The 18,031-nt window shown below is 33.6% G+C and overlaps 2 protein-coding genes across 9 annotated transcripts; both read left to right on the top strand.

Moving 5' to 3' along the window:
• The first annotated feature begins 1,927 nt into the window (after window positions 1–1,927).
• On the top strand, window positions 1,928–8,872 carry LECY1 (lycopene epsilon cyclase, chloroplastic-like). Of its 2 annotated transcripts, NM_001281164.1 has the most exon segments (14): window positions 2,131–2,421; window positions 3,318–3,489; window positions 4,281–4,416; window positions 4,542–4,652; window positions 4,752–4,800; window positions 4,803–4,841; window positions 4,844–4,849; window positions 4,852–4,854; window positions 5,387–5,530; window positions 5,612–5,719; window positions 6,292–6,388; window positions 6,473–6,601; window positions 7,868–8,000; window positions 8,506–8,671. In NM_001281164.1, coding segments are annotated over 14 exon segments (1,584 nt in total).
• A 2,694-nt stretch (window positions 8,873–11,566) lies between these two features.
• Window positions 11,567–17,435, top strand: LOC100249200 (dihydrolipoyllysine-residue acetyltransferase component 2 of pyruvate dehydrogenase complex, mitochondrial). Of its 7 annotated transcripts, none has more exons than XM_059740741.1 (19): window positions 11,567–11,713; window positions 12,098–12,179; window positions 12,321–12,403; window positions 12,510–12,598; window positions 12,683–12,723; window positions 13,115–13,170; window positions 13,262–13,336; window positions 13,436–13,528; window positions 14,057–14,299; window positions 14,480–14,552; window positions 15,093–15,178; window positions 15,269–15,354; window positions 15,441–15,516; window positions 15,715–15,782; window positions 16,026–16,092; window positions 16,177–16,272; window positions 16,362–16,464; window positions 16,598–16,693; window positions 16,978–17,435. In XM_059740741.1, exons 1-19 carry the CDS (start codon window positions 11,675–11,677, stop codon window positions 17,046–17,048), a joined length of 1,623 nt encoding a protein of 540 aa, XP_059596724.1. In that variant the 5' UTR covers window positions 11,567–11,674; the 3' UTR covers window positions 17,049–17,435. The 7 variants fall into 7 exon arrangements, with proteins under 7 accessions (XP_059596724.1, XP_010656173.1, XP_059596723.1 ...); XM_010657871.3 differs by having other exon boundaries at window positions 12,510–12,607; XM_059740740.1 differs by having other exon boundaries at window positions 12,312–12,403.
• Window positions 17,436–18,031: the final 596 nt, after the last annotated feature.

Raw genomic sequence — 18,031 nt, 5'->3', positions numbered from 1 at the left:
AGGAAAGCTATTGCAATTGATATTTGTCCATGAGCAATAGCTACTCATCAAAAAAGGAAAATGAATTAAGAACAGGCAAATATGATATTTTCGTGGAAATAAAAAAAAGGACAAAAGTGTCAAAATTTTAAGTAATGAATGAATTAAATTAATATTTTTTTTATATTTACGTATTTATACTAAATTATGTAAATATTGTTCAATTTGAGACAAAAAAGTCTTTATCGAGCTTATATATATACAAAATGCTATAACTTGTCCTATATCCAATATGGGACATTACACTTCACTTATTTTTATTATTTAATATAAATATTAAATAATTTTAAAATAAAATATATTTATAATTAATTTTAATTATATTTTATTTATTTTTTCTTTTCCATAATACAATCTTGATAAAATTATTTTTTTTCTTTCCTTATTACGTCCCAAAAGTCAAACATAATCAATTATTTCATATGTAAGCCCCCAAAGTCAAGACCTCTTACCACAATCAAAGATGATTGAGTTGTGGGCCACAGTAATTATTTTTTAGGGGGGAAAAAAGCTCGGCATCTAATTTCAACTTTAAAATAATTTATTTTAAAGACTTACAATACACAAAAATTCAAGACAACCAAAATTGACCCGTAGCAAATGTATTTACTATTTATAAATTTATAATTAGGTTGGGCATTTGTTTTGATTCAAAATTATATTGATATTCCTCTTACCTGGATGCACGAAAATTCGAGACAACCAAAATTGACTGGAAATAAGTCTATTTATAATAATTTATGAGTCGAGTACACTCTTGCATCTTTCCTTTCACTTAATACATCTTCATGCATTTTTAAATTTTTTACATTTTAAATATAAAATTTGTGTCATTTCAAATATTTTACTTTTTGTTTTTATGATTAAACATTTAAAAATAATTACAAAAATCATTTTTCTTAAACATTTTCCATTTTTTGTTTCTACGGATACTAAAATAAAAAAATAAAATAAAATCTAAATTTATAGAAGTTTATCGATTTCCAAATTTTTTGATGAAGTTTAAAATAAAATTTTAACATTCACAATATTTATCAAACAAATATTTAAAAGTTTGGAAATCAATATATATATATATATATATATAATAGAAATTTCTTTTATGTTTCATTCAAAAAAAATATACATGAGGTATAACACAACGAGCCTACTCTATTTATTATTATTATTATTATATTTTCAGAAAAATAAATTATTTTCATTTAATAGACTCCTCCAAAGCGGTCACGGGTAATACATGTCCCTTCCCTCACGGTCCTACCCACACGCTTCCCACATAAGCGCAAGCAAGGCACCCATGCCTAATGTTTGGCATGTTCACACTAATGACCAGTTCGCCGATTTACTCACCAAACCACTTTCCAAATGACAAACTATTTATGGTAGCCCGTTCTTACGGGGGCGTATAAAGGAAACCGATAATTTTAAATAAGTTTGAATTCAAGTATAGCTGTCACCATGAACATTACCAGATTTTGTGTCTTTCATAATTATAGTATCGATTTCCTATCTTTGTAAATATTGCTTTTAATTATGATTGTAAATTTATTTTTCTGTTACATATTTTTGAATGCCTAAAATTAGGTATATGGAGTTGTATAAAGATACAAAATATGATAGAAAGTTGGGTGAATTATCTTTTAAGACATGTCCCTTCCCCACGGTCCCACCCACACTCTTCCCACATAAGTGTAAGCAAGGCACCCACGCCTACCTCATGGGTGACAAAACCTCGCCAAAACGGCGTCGTTTCATGTACCTCCTAAACCGAAAACGACTGGTTTTCGATAGAGTAGCTGCGTCAGGCGCAGAGTGCAATCATATACCTCCACGTGGCAGCCTAAGGATGGCGGTTGAACAACTCAGCAAGTTAAATCAGCCAGAAAACTCTTTCCCCTATCCTTTCCTTCCACTTCAAAGCTCTCACAGAAGAGAGAGAAAGAGAGAGACACTGAGAGTATAAATATCCATCGAACTCCATCCTCATCTCTTCTGCATTTTGGCGTTAGGGCTCGGAACTCAGCTTGTGATTCGCTCGAAGGAGGAGGAGGGGGGGAAGAAGCAGAGGAGTGATCAGTGATCTTCGTCTACATGGAGTGTCTCGGAGCTCCGAACTTTGCGGCAATGGCGGTCTCTACCAGTGCCCCGTGGAGGTCGAGAAGGAGGAGAATGAGGCCTGAGAACGCTTGTTTTAATCATCGGGACAGTTGTTATCTGCCGTCCGTGCGAGTGAGGGCTAGTGCTGGGAGCGAGAGTTGTGTGGTTGTTAAGGAAGGTTTTGCGGATGAGGAGGACTACATCAAGGCCGGTGGATCGGAGCTTCTTTTTGTGCAAATGCAGCAGAACAAGGCCATGGATGAACAGTCAAAGCTAGCCGACAAGGTGAGCCTCCTCTGCGGAGGCAAACAGCCTAACAGAGTTGTAGTCTTGTACAGTTCCTTTGTTTCGGTCGAGACTCGTTCCTTCTGGCATTTCCTCCCACCTTATATTCAGATCGTTTTGGCTTGTTTCGGTCCCCGTGTTTGCTTTTCTCTATTTGAATCTCCTAAAACAGGAAGGGAAGGGGAAACAATAGAATAATCTCAAAATTCTTGTTGTTGGATTCGTCTCGAAAAAATAACAAGGAAAGTGAATACGATGAAATGTATTTAAGAATTTATAACATTTTAAAATAAGAGGAAAATAAAATTGTATAAGAATCAGTTTGTCTTGCTTCTTTTTTTAATTGGTTTCAAAAATTTTCTCCTGTTTAACTTTCCTATTCCTTTCTCTCACACTTTCCATGGTCCAATCCTATTTGTCAATGCCCCTTTTTCTTTTCCCGGATTTGGCACTTTGATATGTTTATTTGTTCCTTATTTATATTTTCTATGGAAGAATTCGTATCATTGTTATTATTTTTAAATTTCGTTGCAAACACTTTCATTACTGTTAATCTGAAATAAAATTTGGATTCTGTCTGAGACTCTGACCTTGCATTACATAACTTAGATAGATCTATGAAGTCCAGAACGAGCGTGATTGATTGCACTACCTCAAGTTTTAGGTAGAAGAAATACTTCCTTGGAGTTTGTGGGATATCCATTATGTTATATGTTCATGAGGGGATATTATTTAGATCATATGTCCATCGCAGTTGAAATCACCCATGCTGTTGCAGAAATTGTTTTGTTTTATGACGACTTTTCATGCTTTTAATGCTCTTAATTATGTTGTTTTTGAAACAGTTTAGCACTTATTATCTTTATGAAACCCTCTTCTGTCAAATGCTTGTGCAGTTACCGCAGATATCAATTGAAGATGGTACACTGGATTTAGTGGTGATTGGTTGTGGCCCAGCTGGTCTCGCTTTGGCTGCGGAATCAGCAAAGTTAGGATTGAGTGTTGGGCTTATTGGTCCAGATCTTCCTTTCACAAATAATTATGGCGTATGGGAGGATGAATTTAAAGGTATTAATTTGATTCCAATTGGAAAACCATTTAATTATTTTATTATAATTTTGATATTTAGTTGAGCCATACCTTTTCATAATCAAATATCATATTCTCTATTGATATAAAGGGGAGATTGTTTTGCTCAATCTAATGCATTTGTGTCCTATTCATTATCGTGTTGATGCAACCATTCTCCTTTTTTTCTTTTAAAGAGGCTGTGCCCATAACTTAATGTATCTACTAAATTCATGAATTAATTGATGTAAGCAATCCTCTGTCCTTTTGTCATTTGGAGAGGCTGTTATCATAGCTTAAGTATCTAATAAATTCGTGAATTAATTGATGTAAACAATCCTCTGTCCTTTTGTCCTTTGAAGAGGCTGTTATCATGCCTCATCTACTTATGAAGTTCAGTTATCTGTTTTTGACCATAGAAAGTAGATGACTTTGCCTTTCAAAGTTTCGGTTTATTTAGTTGTAGAGGACTGCACTGCTGGAATGATGATTATCTCTGCTTTTGCCCTAACACTACCAGCCTAAAAAAGGGGTAAAAAAACATCTGCATGTCATTGTTCCTATACAACTTTTTACCTTTATTTTATTGCAATAAAGATAGCACATTCATCTTACTTGACCAATCATGCTATCAATTGCCAAAACCTTCTCATAAATTATGCCTTTGCATGTATAAAATTTTCAATTTTTTATGTTAGCTTGGAACTCTACTGTGTTAGTGCTTTAACTTTGCAGAACTCTCATGTCTACATTCCTTCCCATCTTAATTGACTAATTTAACATATCTCTAGATCTTGGCCTTGGAAGGTGCATTGAGCATGTTTGGCGGGATACCATTGTATATCTTGATGATGGTGATCCAATTTTGATTGGTCGTGCTTATGGACGAGTCAATCGACATTTGCTCCATGAGGAACTGTTGAAAAGGTAAAGAGTGGCTGTGATTCCTTTTTTGCTAAGATTGTTGTTATTGTTGCTATTTACTGCCAACACACTTATTTTTGTGGATCTGATATTCTATAGATGTATAATTCAATAATAATTTTTCCTAGGTGTGTCGAGTCAGGTGTTTCATATCTTAGCTCAAAAGTAGAAAGGATTACAGAAGCTTCCAATGGTCATAGTCTTGTAGTTTGTGAACGTGATATTGTTATCCCTTGCAGGTACAATAGGATATTCTTATTTTTAAGAACTATATACTTGAGAATAAAATGAAATAGAAGTATTATATCTTATTACAAGCTTCTTACATGTTATTATAGGCTTGCTACTGTTGCATCTGGGGCTGCTTCAGGGAAACTCTTACAGTATGAGGTGGGTGGTCCCAGGGTTTCTGTCCAAACAGCTTATGGGGTGGAGGTTGAGGTACGAATGTCGGATCTACCTTTTCAAATGATGGAATTTCAATTATTTGATGTGGTTTTTACTTGGTTGGCGATATAGTTTTTCCAGCTTTGGTTTTTAAATCGATACAAGGAGAAGCTCATGTTGCCATTTGATTGGCTAAAAAATATTCCATCAGCTCCCCTTTTCCTTGTTACTTAAACTGAAGAGTGATAAGGGAAAAGCTATTTTATTTCTTATCCAATCTAAACAACTCTACATCTGCTTGTCTAGTTGCATTATGAATACAGTTATATTTCCATTCGTCCGATCTTTATCGAACTAAGCCAATTGTTGGTATTCACCTGTGAATTATTGATAACACATTGGATTTATATTCTGTCTTGTTTCCATGGAAGAGGAAAGAGGAAATTGTAAATCTTATGAAAATCATTTAAAATCTGAACGGTCTAAGATTCCAAATATTGCTTTTCTACCAACATGTTTCCATGAAAACAAAATAAAGGTTTAGGGAAATTGTTTGGAGTTTTTGTGATCATCTATTATTTTACAGGTGGAAAACAATCCATATGATCCAAGTCTGATGGTTTTCATGGACTACAGAGACCACATTAAACAAAAAGTTCAATGTTTAGAAGTGCAATATCCAACATTTCTCTATGTCATGCCCATGTCACCAACAAGAGTCTTCTTTGAGGTTTGATCCATGTATTAAGATTAAATTTATATGGTACATGTCACAATTATATGAAAAATGTTTAAAACGATTTTGTTGCAGGAAACTTGTTTGGCTTCAAAAGATGCTATGCCTTTTGATCTACTAAAGAAAAAGCTCATGTCAAGGCTAGAGACAATGGGAATACGAATTATAAGAACTTATGAAGAGGTAATTTTCTTAGCCAGAAGTCTGTGCCTTATCGATAGTATTGCTCTTTTCTCTTGACTGGATGCCATTGAATGATCATATTTTCCATTTAAAACCAAAACAAAAATTTTATGCATGTTATTTTCTCTTAATATTTTCCAGAAGAGAGCTTCATTTCTGTGTGGCTGTGCCATATCATCTTATTAAGTATAAACTGTGAACAATCATGTCTTTTTCTTTATTCACAAGAAAAATCTTTTACAAGCCATGATCATTATCTTCTTTTTCCCTTTTTGATTTATCTGCATGGATAGCAGTAGCACATTCCAATGGCCTAGCTTTTACAGCCTTTCCCACTGCAAAACTGAAAAAATTATAGACAACTTGGCTCATCTTAAGTGTATAGACCCCCTAATCCTCAAATTCCCCTAGCTCCTTTGATGCGTTCTTCCTGGAACAGTTTACACATGATTGCCACAAAATGTGTCAAACATGTGTCTATTTCAGGATCATGTTCCATGTATATGATACCAGACTATATTACAGTCAAAGAATGAAGGATACAATCTTTTCAGTCTTAATCATCTGTGCAGGAATGGTCTTATATCCCTGTTGGTGGATCCTTACCAAATACAGAGCAAAAAAACCTTGCATTTGGTGCTGCTGCTAGCATGGTACATCCAGCCACAGGTGAGAAAAGAATGACTGGATCCAAGTTTCTTTCAATTGTTTGAACTAAATGATATCTGTTCTTTTTTTACCTTCATCACACAGGCTACTCAGTTGTAAGATCATTGTCAGAGGCTCCAAAATATGCTTCTGTAATTGCAAATATTTTGAAGCGGAGTCATTCTAAGGACATTTTTACTCGTGGAAGAAGTACTGGAAATATCTCAATGCAAGGTGCATCCAAATGAGGGAGTTTTTATTATTTATTTATTTATTTATGGTGAAATCTGCATTATTTGTTCCATCACCAGTACTAATATCTTTACCATATCATCACATGCATCATGCCTTTGGTATTGGGAACATTCATATGTTCATATGCACATGCGAGTACATTGTCATATGTGGCTGTATGATGTAAACCTTCAAAATAGTGCTAACTTTTCACAAGCATCATAAATATGCAAGACTAGAGCGTATATGGATTGAAAAGGTTGCAAAGCCACCTTTACCTAAGCTCATAAAGAACCCTCAAGGAAGTCAAAGCAAAAATGCTCTACTTCTCTTGCTTTCTCTATAAATATAATGCTAAGCTTAATGGTTGATTGCCTTTAACTAGTCAGCATGTATCAAACCTCCTATCTATATGCAACCTCCAAAGAAGCTGAACCCAACAATGGCTAGTTCAGGTCCAAAAAACCAAATATTATTGAAGAGAAAGTAAAAGTCTTTTGGCCTTGGAGCTAACCTGATTTTTTTTTTCTTTAATACATATAAGAGTTAATGGAGCCAACTAAACTTTGAACTCAAATTCTGTAGTTGATGGGCCTAAATCATATATTAGATCAGGATGGACTGTGATCATCATCTGTGCAGAGCAGCAAGAGAGGTAGTGGATCATCCTTTTCGCAGACAGGGATTTAGTGCCTTCCTTGTCCGCACCATCTCTCTTCACTTTGTAGGGTTTCAGTGCTAGATGTAAGATTCTTAGGTTGTGCTTTCATCACCATGGCATGGTTTATTCAAGAGAAATTGTAGAAGTTTTGGTAACTACTCCATCTCTGGGCAAAACCTTGTCAGTGTGTCGCAGTTTTACCAAACCCCAGTTTTCCAACATTTGAATTTAGGAAAGGGGCCTTTTCACTTTTGTTGAGGAAACAAAAGAGAAAAAAATTGCACGAGTCCTTTCTCTGATTTGTTTGACATTACTGATTTTTTGCCCTCCATGAACTAGGGTTTCTGTTCTTATGTCCAATTGATGTGGGGAATGGTCAATATGCTTAAAATCATCGAAACCAAGTGTTTTAACATGTTTGACATGAAATGCTTATTACTGGTTAACCCATGTTTATCCTCTCCTGTTTGCTGCCATTTTTCTTTTGGTAATTCTGTAGCTGCGAGCATATGAATGAGTGTATACCAGAATGGGGTACTTCTCCGTTTAAGAATCTGTGATCTGATATATAGTTTGTGATTTGTAATTGTGTTCATCCATTTCAGCTTGGAATACCCTTTGGCCACAAGAAAGGAAACGACAGAGATCATTCTTTCTCTTTGGATTAGCACTCATTCTCGAGCTGGATATTGAGGGCATTAGGACATTCTTTCATACTTTCTTCCGCCTACCCAATTGGTATGATGGAAACTTTTACTTCTTCCTCCTATCTCATTTGTGTAATATTTTATCCTGCCTTCAGTGATTGCTGTATATTTGGTTGGATTTGCATATCTGTGTGCATATGCATCCATGTGAAAATTAAAAAAGAAAAAAAGAAAAAAAAAGAAGCTAGTGGTGGTATCTATTGATTCTATTGGTGTTGGCAGAGGTTTGCCCATAATTCAGATGGGTTTCAAAATCTTTTCGCCCATCAATGGTATGGGGAAAAAGCTAGTTGGTATGCTAATCACTGGCATTCAACCAGCTGTTGCCAAACACCCATGTTGTTTCTTCTTGTCCTCTATAGAAGAAAATAGTTTGGGCAAAGGGCATGGGGGGAGAATCGACGACATTTTGGTTCAATTCCAGTCTCTTTAGTTAATTTATCAATACAAGCTAGTTACGAATGATTTGTAATATAACTGCGTTGCATTTGCAACTTGAGTTTCTGAATACCAAGATGGATATGTTTCCTTTGCAGGATGTGGCAGGGATTTCTTGGCTCCACTCTCTCCTCAGCTGATCTCATCTTATTTGCCTTCTATATGTTTATATTAGCACCAAACCAAATGAGAATGTGCCTTATCAAACATCTACTATCTGACCCTACTGGAGCAACCATGCTAAGAACATATCTTACTGTATAGTCTGTACCTTGGAATTTTATATCATTGCAGTAGTCTATACCTTGGAATTTTATATCATTGCAGTAGACTAGATGAGGAGCCTGGCCACCCACCTGCATCTGTACATATATATATATATATACACACACGTCTGTATTCATATCTATTCCACAAATTGGCCCAGTATGTAATAAACTGCCTTGCCTAACGCATTCACACTCATGTGCAGGTACCGAATCTCAAGATTTTGGCCCAGAATTCTTAAATAAAATTTAAGAATGAGAAATTATATTTACACCCATCATGATCTTTGCATTCTCTCTTTTAACTGGAGCAGCTATGCTAAAAACATATCTTATTGTATAGTCCGTATCCATCGAACTTTATATCATTGCAGTAGACTAGATGAGGAGTCTGGCCGCCCACCTTTGAAAATTTTGACGCGTCTGTACATACACATATGTGTTTACTTGGGTCCAAAACTGCATGCATATACTTGTGTGCAGGTATGAGTGTGAATGTCTCAAGATTTTGGCTGAATCTAATAAAATTTAAGAATGGTAAATTATATTTGCACAGATTAAACTCATCTTTGCATTCACTTTATTAATGAATTTTTTAGGATAAAAATGCCCTCTTATGAAATCCGTAAACTGCTTTATTTTTCTTCCTTTACTTCTAATCTCTTCATAATTCTAATAAAATTTATCAAAAAAGTTGTGTTTCACGGTGGTACAAGTGTAGAGGCATGTTTTTTATGATTATTTTGTTTATTTCATTTCTTTTCATATTTTTTGAGTTGGGAGAAGGAGGTGTTACATCTTTTATGATTTTTTATTTTATTTTATTTTCATATTTTTTTGAGTTGGAAAGAAGTGCCTCCAATGGTGTCTAGTGTTGTAGGGTTTGACATTTTTCAATTCAACATTGTACTTTCAAACATATTTAAGGATGTTCATAATTATATCTAGAGACCCTTAACATGCTCGTAGAATTAAACATCCTATTAGTCAAATAATTAAACTTTATCCGACTTTATATTTTGAAATATTTTTGTTATATTTAACCTTCTAGCTCGGGATATTTTTCTTGTTATCTAGATTTTTAGGTTTAGACCTTTTCACAATGTTCGGAAAACCACCGAGTTTTTTTTTTCATTTATATTGTATATTTGCACGACTTCTTAATTTCAAATTAATATTATGTGGTTATGTTATATAGATTAAAACAAGGGAGAATTATGTTTTGGGGGTAGATGAGCCCTCAAATTAACAAAAGGTCCATGTAACTCTTCAAATTAAGCCCAATACCCAATGAAAGTATGGAAATTGAGTTGAAGGATATCATCCTTAAGTATTTCCAAAAATGCCCATTGTTGATTTTGAGAAAAAAATTAATATTTTTTAAAAATACTTTTATTTAATTTAATATTTTAAAAAAATACTTTTATGTAATTTAATATTTTTTAAAATACTTTTATTTAATTTAATATTTTTTTAAAATAAATTTATTTAATTTAATATTTTTAAAAAATAAATTTATTTAATTTAATATTTAAAAAATATTTAATTTAATTTTTTTTAAATACTTTAATTTAATTTAATATTTTTGAAAAAAAAATTTAATTTAATATTTTTGAAAAAAATTTATTTAATTTCATATTTTTGAAAACTACTTTTATTTAATTTAGTATTTTTGAAAAAAAAAATTATTGAAAAAAAATTATTTAACTTAATTTTATAAAATATTTTATATGTGTTCTTAAAGGGTATATTTGTCCGTTACTATTTCATATCCTTCAACTCAATTTGAAGAGTTATATGGATCTTTTGTTAATTTGGGGGCTCATCTACCTCCAAAAGATAATTTTCCCTTAAAACAAAATGTATAAAAAAATTAGAATTAATTATAAACGTATTTCGAATCCTCTTCTATTATCAAATGAGTTTAAAAAAAAAGTAATTCTCTTAAAGATTTGTGGTCGAGAATAAATAAGTGGAAAGGAAAAAAAAGAGAGTATAGAACAGGAGAATGATTAGGATATTTAGGTATTTTTAAAATTATGGGTGAATTTATTAATAAAATTATTATTTTTAAGTGAATATGTAAATAGGAGGGGTTCAAATATTCGATGGGTGTAAATATAAATACCATGGAGTTTGGTCAATATTTGGCCACGATTATGGGCCATCAGATGTCCTTTTCGTCACAGAAACTAGATCCCAATGAATTTAGGCATCCAACATTGGTGCCATTAAGGTCAACATACTTTGGCCTTTCCTACTTCCTAGCCCACCAATTGCCATTAAGGTCCACATTGCTGTCCAAAAGTTGCAATTTTCAAGGTGTGGGTTATTTGGTTAAAAGGTATTGAATATTCAATTGTGAAAATCTACCCTATTATTTTATTTTATTTTGATAAAATATTATAATTATTTTATTATAAAACTAATCATTTTTTTTTAAATTTACATATAAACATATGAAATAATTAAGAATATTTATGTAAAAAATGAATTATTTTTACATAAAACCATGACAAATATTAAATTTACATATAAGTGCATATAAACAAAAAATGTGAAGAATTGAAACAGATTTTTTAGTCAAATTGAAACAAATTTAGATTTTAGCTCCTTCCCATAATTTTTTTTTTAACTTCTTGGAAATTATTAAAAAAACACATTAGAAAAATAATTTTTATATAATTTTAAATTATTTAATCTTTACGCAACAAAATATGAAATAAAAAAAAGTAAAATAAGTTTAAACTAATGAATAAAAATAATTTATTAACTTTAATTATTATATATATATATATATATATTTTTTTTTTTTCTGTCGTTTCTATTATTTTTCATGTAAACTTTTATTATAATAATAATAATTATTATTACTATATTTTAAAAATATTCCATTTTAGTGGGGAGGTAGCAAATGAACAGTTCACGGCAGCCTGATCTCCCTAAATCTCTCTCTAGGTTCAGGAAGCGCTGCCAGAAACCCAGAATCTAACCCTAAACGATGTTGTATGCATCTCGTTTCCTCACCCATTCCAGAAAGGTACTAGCTTTTCCTAATCCTGTTTCTAATCTCGGTAATTCCACGTTAACAATCATACTCTAATCCTCTTATGACGTATCGTATCCATGCATTTGAGAATTTTTGTTTTACTTGATTCTTGACTTCTTTTTTTTTTCCCTGAATTTAATTTGTGGAATTAATCGTGGGTTATGTTGCTTTAGCTTGAATTATTAAAACGAGGTTAGTTTTTAATTTTTGTATTACGGGATCATTGGATCTTCTTGTTGAATTTGAAGGCGTTGTTTTGATAATGTTACTCTTATTTCACTTGTTTTGTGATTATTAATTAGCTATCAGGTGGTTTCTGGGAGAATTGTGTGTATTTTTTCTCTGGAAAAGTTTAATGGGCTCGGGGTTTTACAGATAAGGAATGCTTCCAATGTACTGCGAAGTGAGCCGGCAATCCTGGTTCGGTGGTTTTCTGGAGGAACTTGTTCTTCGATTGGTAAGGGAGATGGTGGGTATTTGATGTTGATGAATTGAGTGTGATTTCATTTTCGATCAACTGCAGTAGGATGGTGAATGTTCAAATTTTGTTAAGGTTTGTTCTATTTGTTGGGTTTATAATGCTTTTCAGACCTTATAGAGATTCGAAGACGAGGTTTTAACTCTTCTACTGATGGCCTACTGAGTGGGGTTAATAGAGCTGTAGATCCAAATATTTATATAGTGAGTGTAACTTTCTTGGTTTGTTTCTTTTTTATTTTAGTGTGCATCAATGCTGTTGCTTTTTGGTATATACAGATGATTACATGTAATTTTGTTCCATTTGTAGGTTGGTTGGGTTAGAGGTTTCAATGGGAACATTTCAAGAATGGCAAAGACAATGGGCATCCCAGTGGTTGGTTCCATCAGCAACAAAAGGTTTTCATGGTTTGTTTTTATGCTTGATTACTAGATTCTATCTTAACATGTGAAAGTTCTATTTTAATTTTGTTATTTCTTCAGTTTGCAGATGCACCTGATAAGAGGTTTTGCAACAGATGCAGGTATGGTCGGTTTACTTTGTTTGATTTGTACATCAGGCCTTTGTTTGTCCTTTAACAAGTCCAGGTTTTAATCAATTTCATTAGATAAATGGTTTTCATTGCAGTGTCCATTTTGCTAAAATCTTTTTTCTTTTTTCTCAAAACTTAGTTTCATAATGTGATGCTAATCAAAGGAGAAAGAGTGCTTTACTTTTTGTTTCTGTTTCTTACTTAAAAATTGTTTGTGTCCTAGTAATGATTGTTCATTTTCTTTTCGAATCAAAGATGATTCTGTTGTATCATGATTCATGAGTAGTATTTTTGGCTTGAGTTTATAAATACTCTTCTTATGCATTAATAATGGCATCATCCATTATCCTCATTGTTGAGATTTTTTGCAATGTTTTCTCAGGACTTCCTCCACACCAAGAGATTGGTATGCCTTCTCTCTCCCCTACAATGACAGAGGCATGTACCTTTAGAAGCATTCAAAATCATTTAGATTCTGGGTACAAAGTTGTCTTTGCCAACTAGATGCTTATGTATTGTTGCCATGCAGGGAAATATTGCGAGGTGGCTGAAGAAAGAGGGAGATAAAATTTCTCCTGGAGAAGTATTGTGTGAAGTTGAAACGGTAGGGTCCTTGTAGCTGTCCCCTTTTTCAAATTTACTAGTTGATCAATGATCCAGGTTTATGTAAAGTCATCCTGTCAAATTTTTAATCATTTTATAGGATAAAGCAACTGTTGAGATGGAATGCATGGAGGAAGGATATCTTGCTAAGATAGTACTTGGAGATGGGGCAAAAGAGATCAAAGTTGGGCAGGTAGTCTTCTGAATGCTGACATATTGTTTTAGTAGCACGTAGTTCTAAAATATATTGGTATAGATCTCTTTAACTTGTATTGTCATATGATGGGCCAGTGCACTTGTGTCCTCGGTTTTTTAGTTTGCAGTTTGCAACACAAAAGCTTCTTTTAGGATTTAAGTTTTGCATCATTTATGCCATTTCTTTTGTCATTTTTTATCTCATTGTTCTTGAATTTACTGATTACTTTGGTGCAATAATGTATGCTTATCTGCTGACTCACAGATGTTCTTTGGTCTTTTTTTCTCTTTCTGTCTTCATAAATCACATACTCCCTTACAAGAACTTATTCTACTTCTGTTACTTTTGACTCTTATAAACTTCTTTGGCTATTGGAAATTCATGCTTCAAAGGCATGTTCAATATGATCTAACATTTTGCAGACTTTCAATTCAAATTAATGCACCATTTCTATTGCAATTAACAATTTATTTGCCATTTAAAGTTTGGATTTTTTGTTTGAAGCGGCATATGTTCTTAACATAGGTGATTGCTATAACTGTTGAAGAGGAGGATGATATTGCCAAATTCAAGGGTTATGAAGCTCCAAAAGGGGGTGCAGCTGATGGGGGTAAAAAGTCATCTGCTTCTCCTCCTCCCATGAAAGAAGTGGCAGAGAAGCCTGCCAGTTCACCTCAGCCAAATGTTTCAAAAGCTGTTGAAAGTTCCAAAGCAGGAGATCGCATTTTTTCCAGTCCTCTTGCAAAAAAGTTAGCTGAAGATCACAATGTTAGTCACTGCATCTTTTGGTGTAAAAATTTTATTACTACCACCAAAATAAGGCCCATCCATGGGACCTTATTATTTCTCCATATGATGACATTTAAGTTTGCTTTTGTAATGATATATATTCATGAGGCATTTATGTTTTATTTTGATGTTTAATGTAATATCTCTTTCCTTATTCAGGTTCCTCTTCAAAGCATCAAAGGGACGGGTCCTGATGGACGCATTGTGAAGGCTGATATTGAAGATTATTTGGGTATGCTTTTCTCTATGTGCTTTTGCAGATTATCCTGTTACTTGCTTGATTAATTTAGCTAGATAATCAACAATTATGGAGACAATGCTGTCTTAAGTACTTAAGTAGAAATGAAATGGCATGAATATAGATGTTTGGTATGGCAAGAAAAGTTAAAATAGGAGTGCCTTTTCCCCATTGATGCAAATATTTTATTTGTTAAGTTAATGCAGTAATATAAATTTTACTTAATATTTTATTTTCCAAGTACATTTAGATGGTAATAATACCACTTCAGGTCTTCTTACCCACTGTATTAGGAGTCGATTTGGCTGCTACTGTGATCTTGGTCTTAAGCAAAATAATTCTTGGTTTTTCATTTTCATTTTCATTTGATGTTTACCATTTTATTATTCAATTGAAGTATAACTTTGACGAATGGTTTTTCTGAGTCTTTATCTTTTTTATTTTTCTTTTTTTAGATATCATGGGTACAATCTCACTCTTTGAGTACCATAGTGGTTAATCAATTTGCTTGGTTGTGTTTTTACAATGTCATAGCTTCTTATGGGAAGGAAGCCACAACACCATTCTCTGAGGCAGCAACTTTAGATTACACTGACCTTCCTCATACTCAGATAAGAAAGGTAATATGTTTGAAATTATCCAAATTAGTGGATGGTTGCATTGATCAAGCTTAATGATACTGATATCTGGATATTCAAAACCCTCTTCAGGTCACTGCTTCACGCTTGCTGCTATCAAAGCAAACTATTCCTCATTATTATTTAACCGTGGACACTTGTGTTGACAAGCTGATGGAGTGAGCATTCAACAAAAAGTTCATCTTTCCTTTTTAATTTCCCTTTTATGAGTATGATCTAAACAATTGCTGCTTGTGCATTGTAGATTGCGGAGCCAGCTTAATACACTCCAAGAAGCTTCAGGTGGCAAGCGGATATCTGTAAATGATCTTGTCATAAAGGTATGTTGTCTTTAAGATTGAGATAGTTTACTTCTGAGATGTGAAGATTGGCATTTTGATTATTTTTGTTCTGGAGGAACTTTAGAACACATCACACCATCTAACACTCACTGCAAATGTTCATGATCAAAGATTTCTTGTCATTTCAATTATACTTTTATGCTTGTGGCATAAACTTCAATGGGACCTTGATGACAGGCTGCTGCTTTGGCTCTTCGCAAAGTTCCTCAGTGCAATAGTTCCTGGACCAATGATTACATCCGCCAGTGAGTATAAAAACAATAGTAAATAGACAATTCAAATCTTCTTAAAAACTTACCAGAAGTTTATTTTTTAGGAAGTGAAAGAAAATAACTTCTTTAAAATTACTATTTGCTTGTGCTTCAGTTTTCAGCAAGCCCACTTGACCCTTGTAGCAGGCTTCAGTGTGTTCTTATCGTATTTATTATAAGTTAACCATTTAGTGGTGTTACATTTATTGTCATATTTAACTGTGACAAATGATTCAGGTACCACAATGTGAACATAAATGTTGCTGTTCAGACCGACAATGGGCTTTATGTCCCAGTTGTCAGGGTGGGTTTTAGTTTTCTTTCTTTGTTTTAGATCCATTTGTAAGTGTATGCAACAAGCTTGAGAAACAGTACTGTTTCTTTGCAGGATGCAGACAAGAAAGGATTATCTAAAATTGCTGAAGAGATCAAACATTTAGCACAGAAGGCCAAAGATAACAGCCTGAAATCTGAAGACTATGAGGTAACTGCATTACCTTCTAATTGGCCATCAATGGATGGTTGATTGTATCATGGTCTTTTAAATGAACTTCATGATCATCATATATGCAGGGAGGCACCTTTACTGTTTCGAACTTGGGAGGACCATTTGGAGTCAAACAATTTTGTGCCATAATCAATCCTCCCCAATCCGGCATCCTCGCAGTTGGGTCTGGTATGCTGCAGCTGATCATTGCCTTCATCTTCTTCTTCTTCTTCTTCCATTTTCTGTTGGCCTGTTGCTTTTACCTGGACTATCATTAGTTTTGTTTTACTTTTACTAAGCACTGTACAATTTTCTTGACCAGCTGAGAAGAGGGTAATACCTGGTGTGGGTCCTGACCAATTCAAGTATGCTTCGTTCATGCCTGTCACCTTGAGCTGTGATCACCGTGTAATTGATGGTAGGTAGTTTCTTCACAAGTCATCAAGTTCATTTTTAGGAATCTCATGAGAGGTTTAATGGAGTATTCTTGATCTCCTAAAGAACTCGTATCACCTTTTTATCATTAAATGAATCGGGATGTGGGTCTCCATCTTAACTGAATGCAAAAAGCGAGAATTTGACTCATACTCATCTTTATTTTCAAAATATCCCCTGAAGATGTAAAAAACATTCAAGTTGGTGCATTCAGTTATGTGATGGTACTATTATGCCCTGACCTTTCTGTTCATACTGTGCTTGTAGGTGCCATTGGTGCTGAGTGGTTGAAAGCATTCAAAGGCTATATTGAGAATCCAGAGTCAATGCTGCTCTAGATACATGGGTATTTTTTTTTCAGAAAGTTCTTATCAGCCATCTCATCAATAACGGCCATCAAAGTGATCCAAACTGTTGTTTTCTTGAGTTCACAATTGTTTGTAGCTTAGGTGCAACTCAGCACCTTTCTTCATCCTTAATGTTACTTTTAGGATACATGGTTGCATGGATATAGGATAAGATTGGGGGTATTGAGAACAGAGTCTGCTGACATCAAAATTGTATGAACCGAATTTTGTTCATTGTAGAGTCTAAATAATCCTCTTTGTGAAGAGAATTCTACCTTCAATCAGTAATAAGCATCTGGTTCTCCAAGAATGGTGATTTTGTAACTTATCAAAGAAATCCAATGATAACAGTATCTGAGCTGCAGCTCTGAGGTTAAATTGTGGTGCCCCTGAAAGTTCCATGGTTTATATCATTAACTTGCTTGAAATCTATTCATTTATTTTGTTCTTCTCGGCATCTATCCAAAAGTTTGCATTCATCATGATACTAATGTTTTTCCTTTTTAAAGTGAAACCTATAGAACTGCATGGATTGATTCTAAAAGACAGGTCAGCTATCTTTCTGGCTCCAGTTTCCATTGCATCCTCCTTTGCCATTCAAGGAAGTTTATCCAACTGTTCAGTGATCTCCCACCATCCTTTATGAAGAGGTTGCTGAGTTAATCCAATAGATCCCAATTCAATAAGGATTATAAAGTTTAAAAGACCATGTTTTTTTTTTCCAACTGATCTACATCACTAACATTGTTTGAATTGAGAATTGTTGTTACTGATCAAAAGTGCTTGGAAACAGGCCCGGGTTAGGATGGATGAAGTTTTATAGCGATCCTCTCTTTCTTGTGTAGATATTATTCACTTTGGGTTCAATAGATTTTTATAATTTTAAAACACATACATATAATTGAAAGAAGTTCAATACATATGAAGGGTCAGTAACTTCTTCCTTCAATCGATGTGAGATATTACAACCATCC

The sequence above is a fragment of the Vitis vinifera genome, chromosome 11 (assembly GCF_030704535.1).
Source record: "Vitis vinifera cultivar Pinot Noir 40024 chromosome 11, ASM3070453v1".
Taxonomy (NCBI): domain Eukaryota; kingdom Viridiplantae; phylum Streptophyta; class Magnoliopsida; order Vitales; family Vitaceae; genus Vitis; species Vitis vinifera.
Note: the sequence above shows the minus strand (reverse complement) of the source record. Positions and strands in the feature narration are given on the sequence as shown.

What these genes read in the sequence shown, in the direction of transcription:
- LECY1 (XM_010657740.3), top strand. Translation starts at nt 2,131, where the DNA reads ATGGAGTGTCTCGGAGCTCCGAACTTTGCGGCAATGGCGGTCTCTACC. An exon ending in CAACAAGAGTCTTCTTTGAG is followed by an intron (nt 5,531 to 5,611) that starts GTTTGATCCATG and finishes ATTTTGTTGCAG; the next exon opens with GAAACTTGTTTGGCTTCAAA. An exon ending in CATGGTACATCCAGCCACAG is followed by an intron (nt 6,389 to 6,472) that starts GTGAGAAAAGAA and finishes TTCATCACACAG; the next exon opens with GCTACTCAGTTGTAAGATCA.
- LOC100249200 (XM_010657867.3), top strand. Translation starts at nt 11,675, where the DNA reads ATGTTGTATGCATCTCGTTTCCTCACCCATTCCAGAAAG. An exon ending in TAGATCCAAATATTTATATA is followed by an intron (nt 12,404 to 12,509) that starts GTGAGTGTAACT and finishes TTCCATTTGTAG; the next exon opens with GTTGGTTGGGTTAGAGGTTT. An exon ending in ACCAATGATTACATCCGCCA is followed by an intron (nt 15,783 to 16,025) that starts GTGAGTATAAAA and finishes CAAATGATTCAG; the next exon opens with GTACCACAATGTGAACATAA.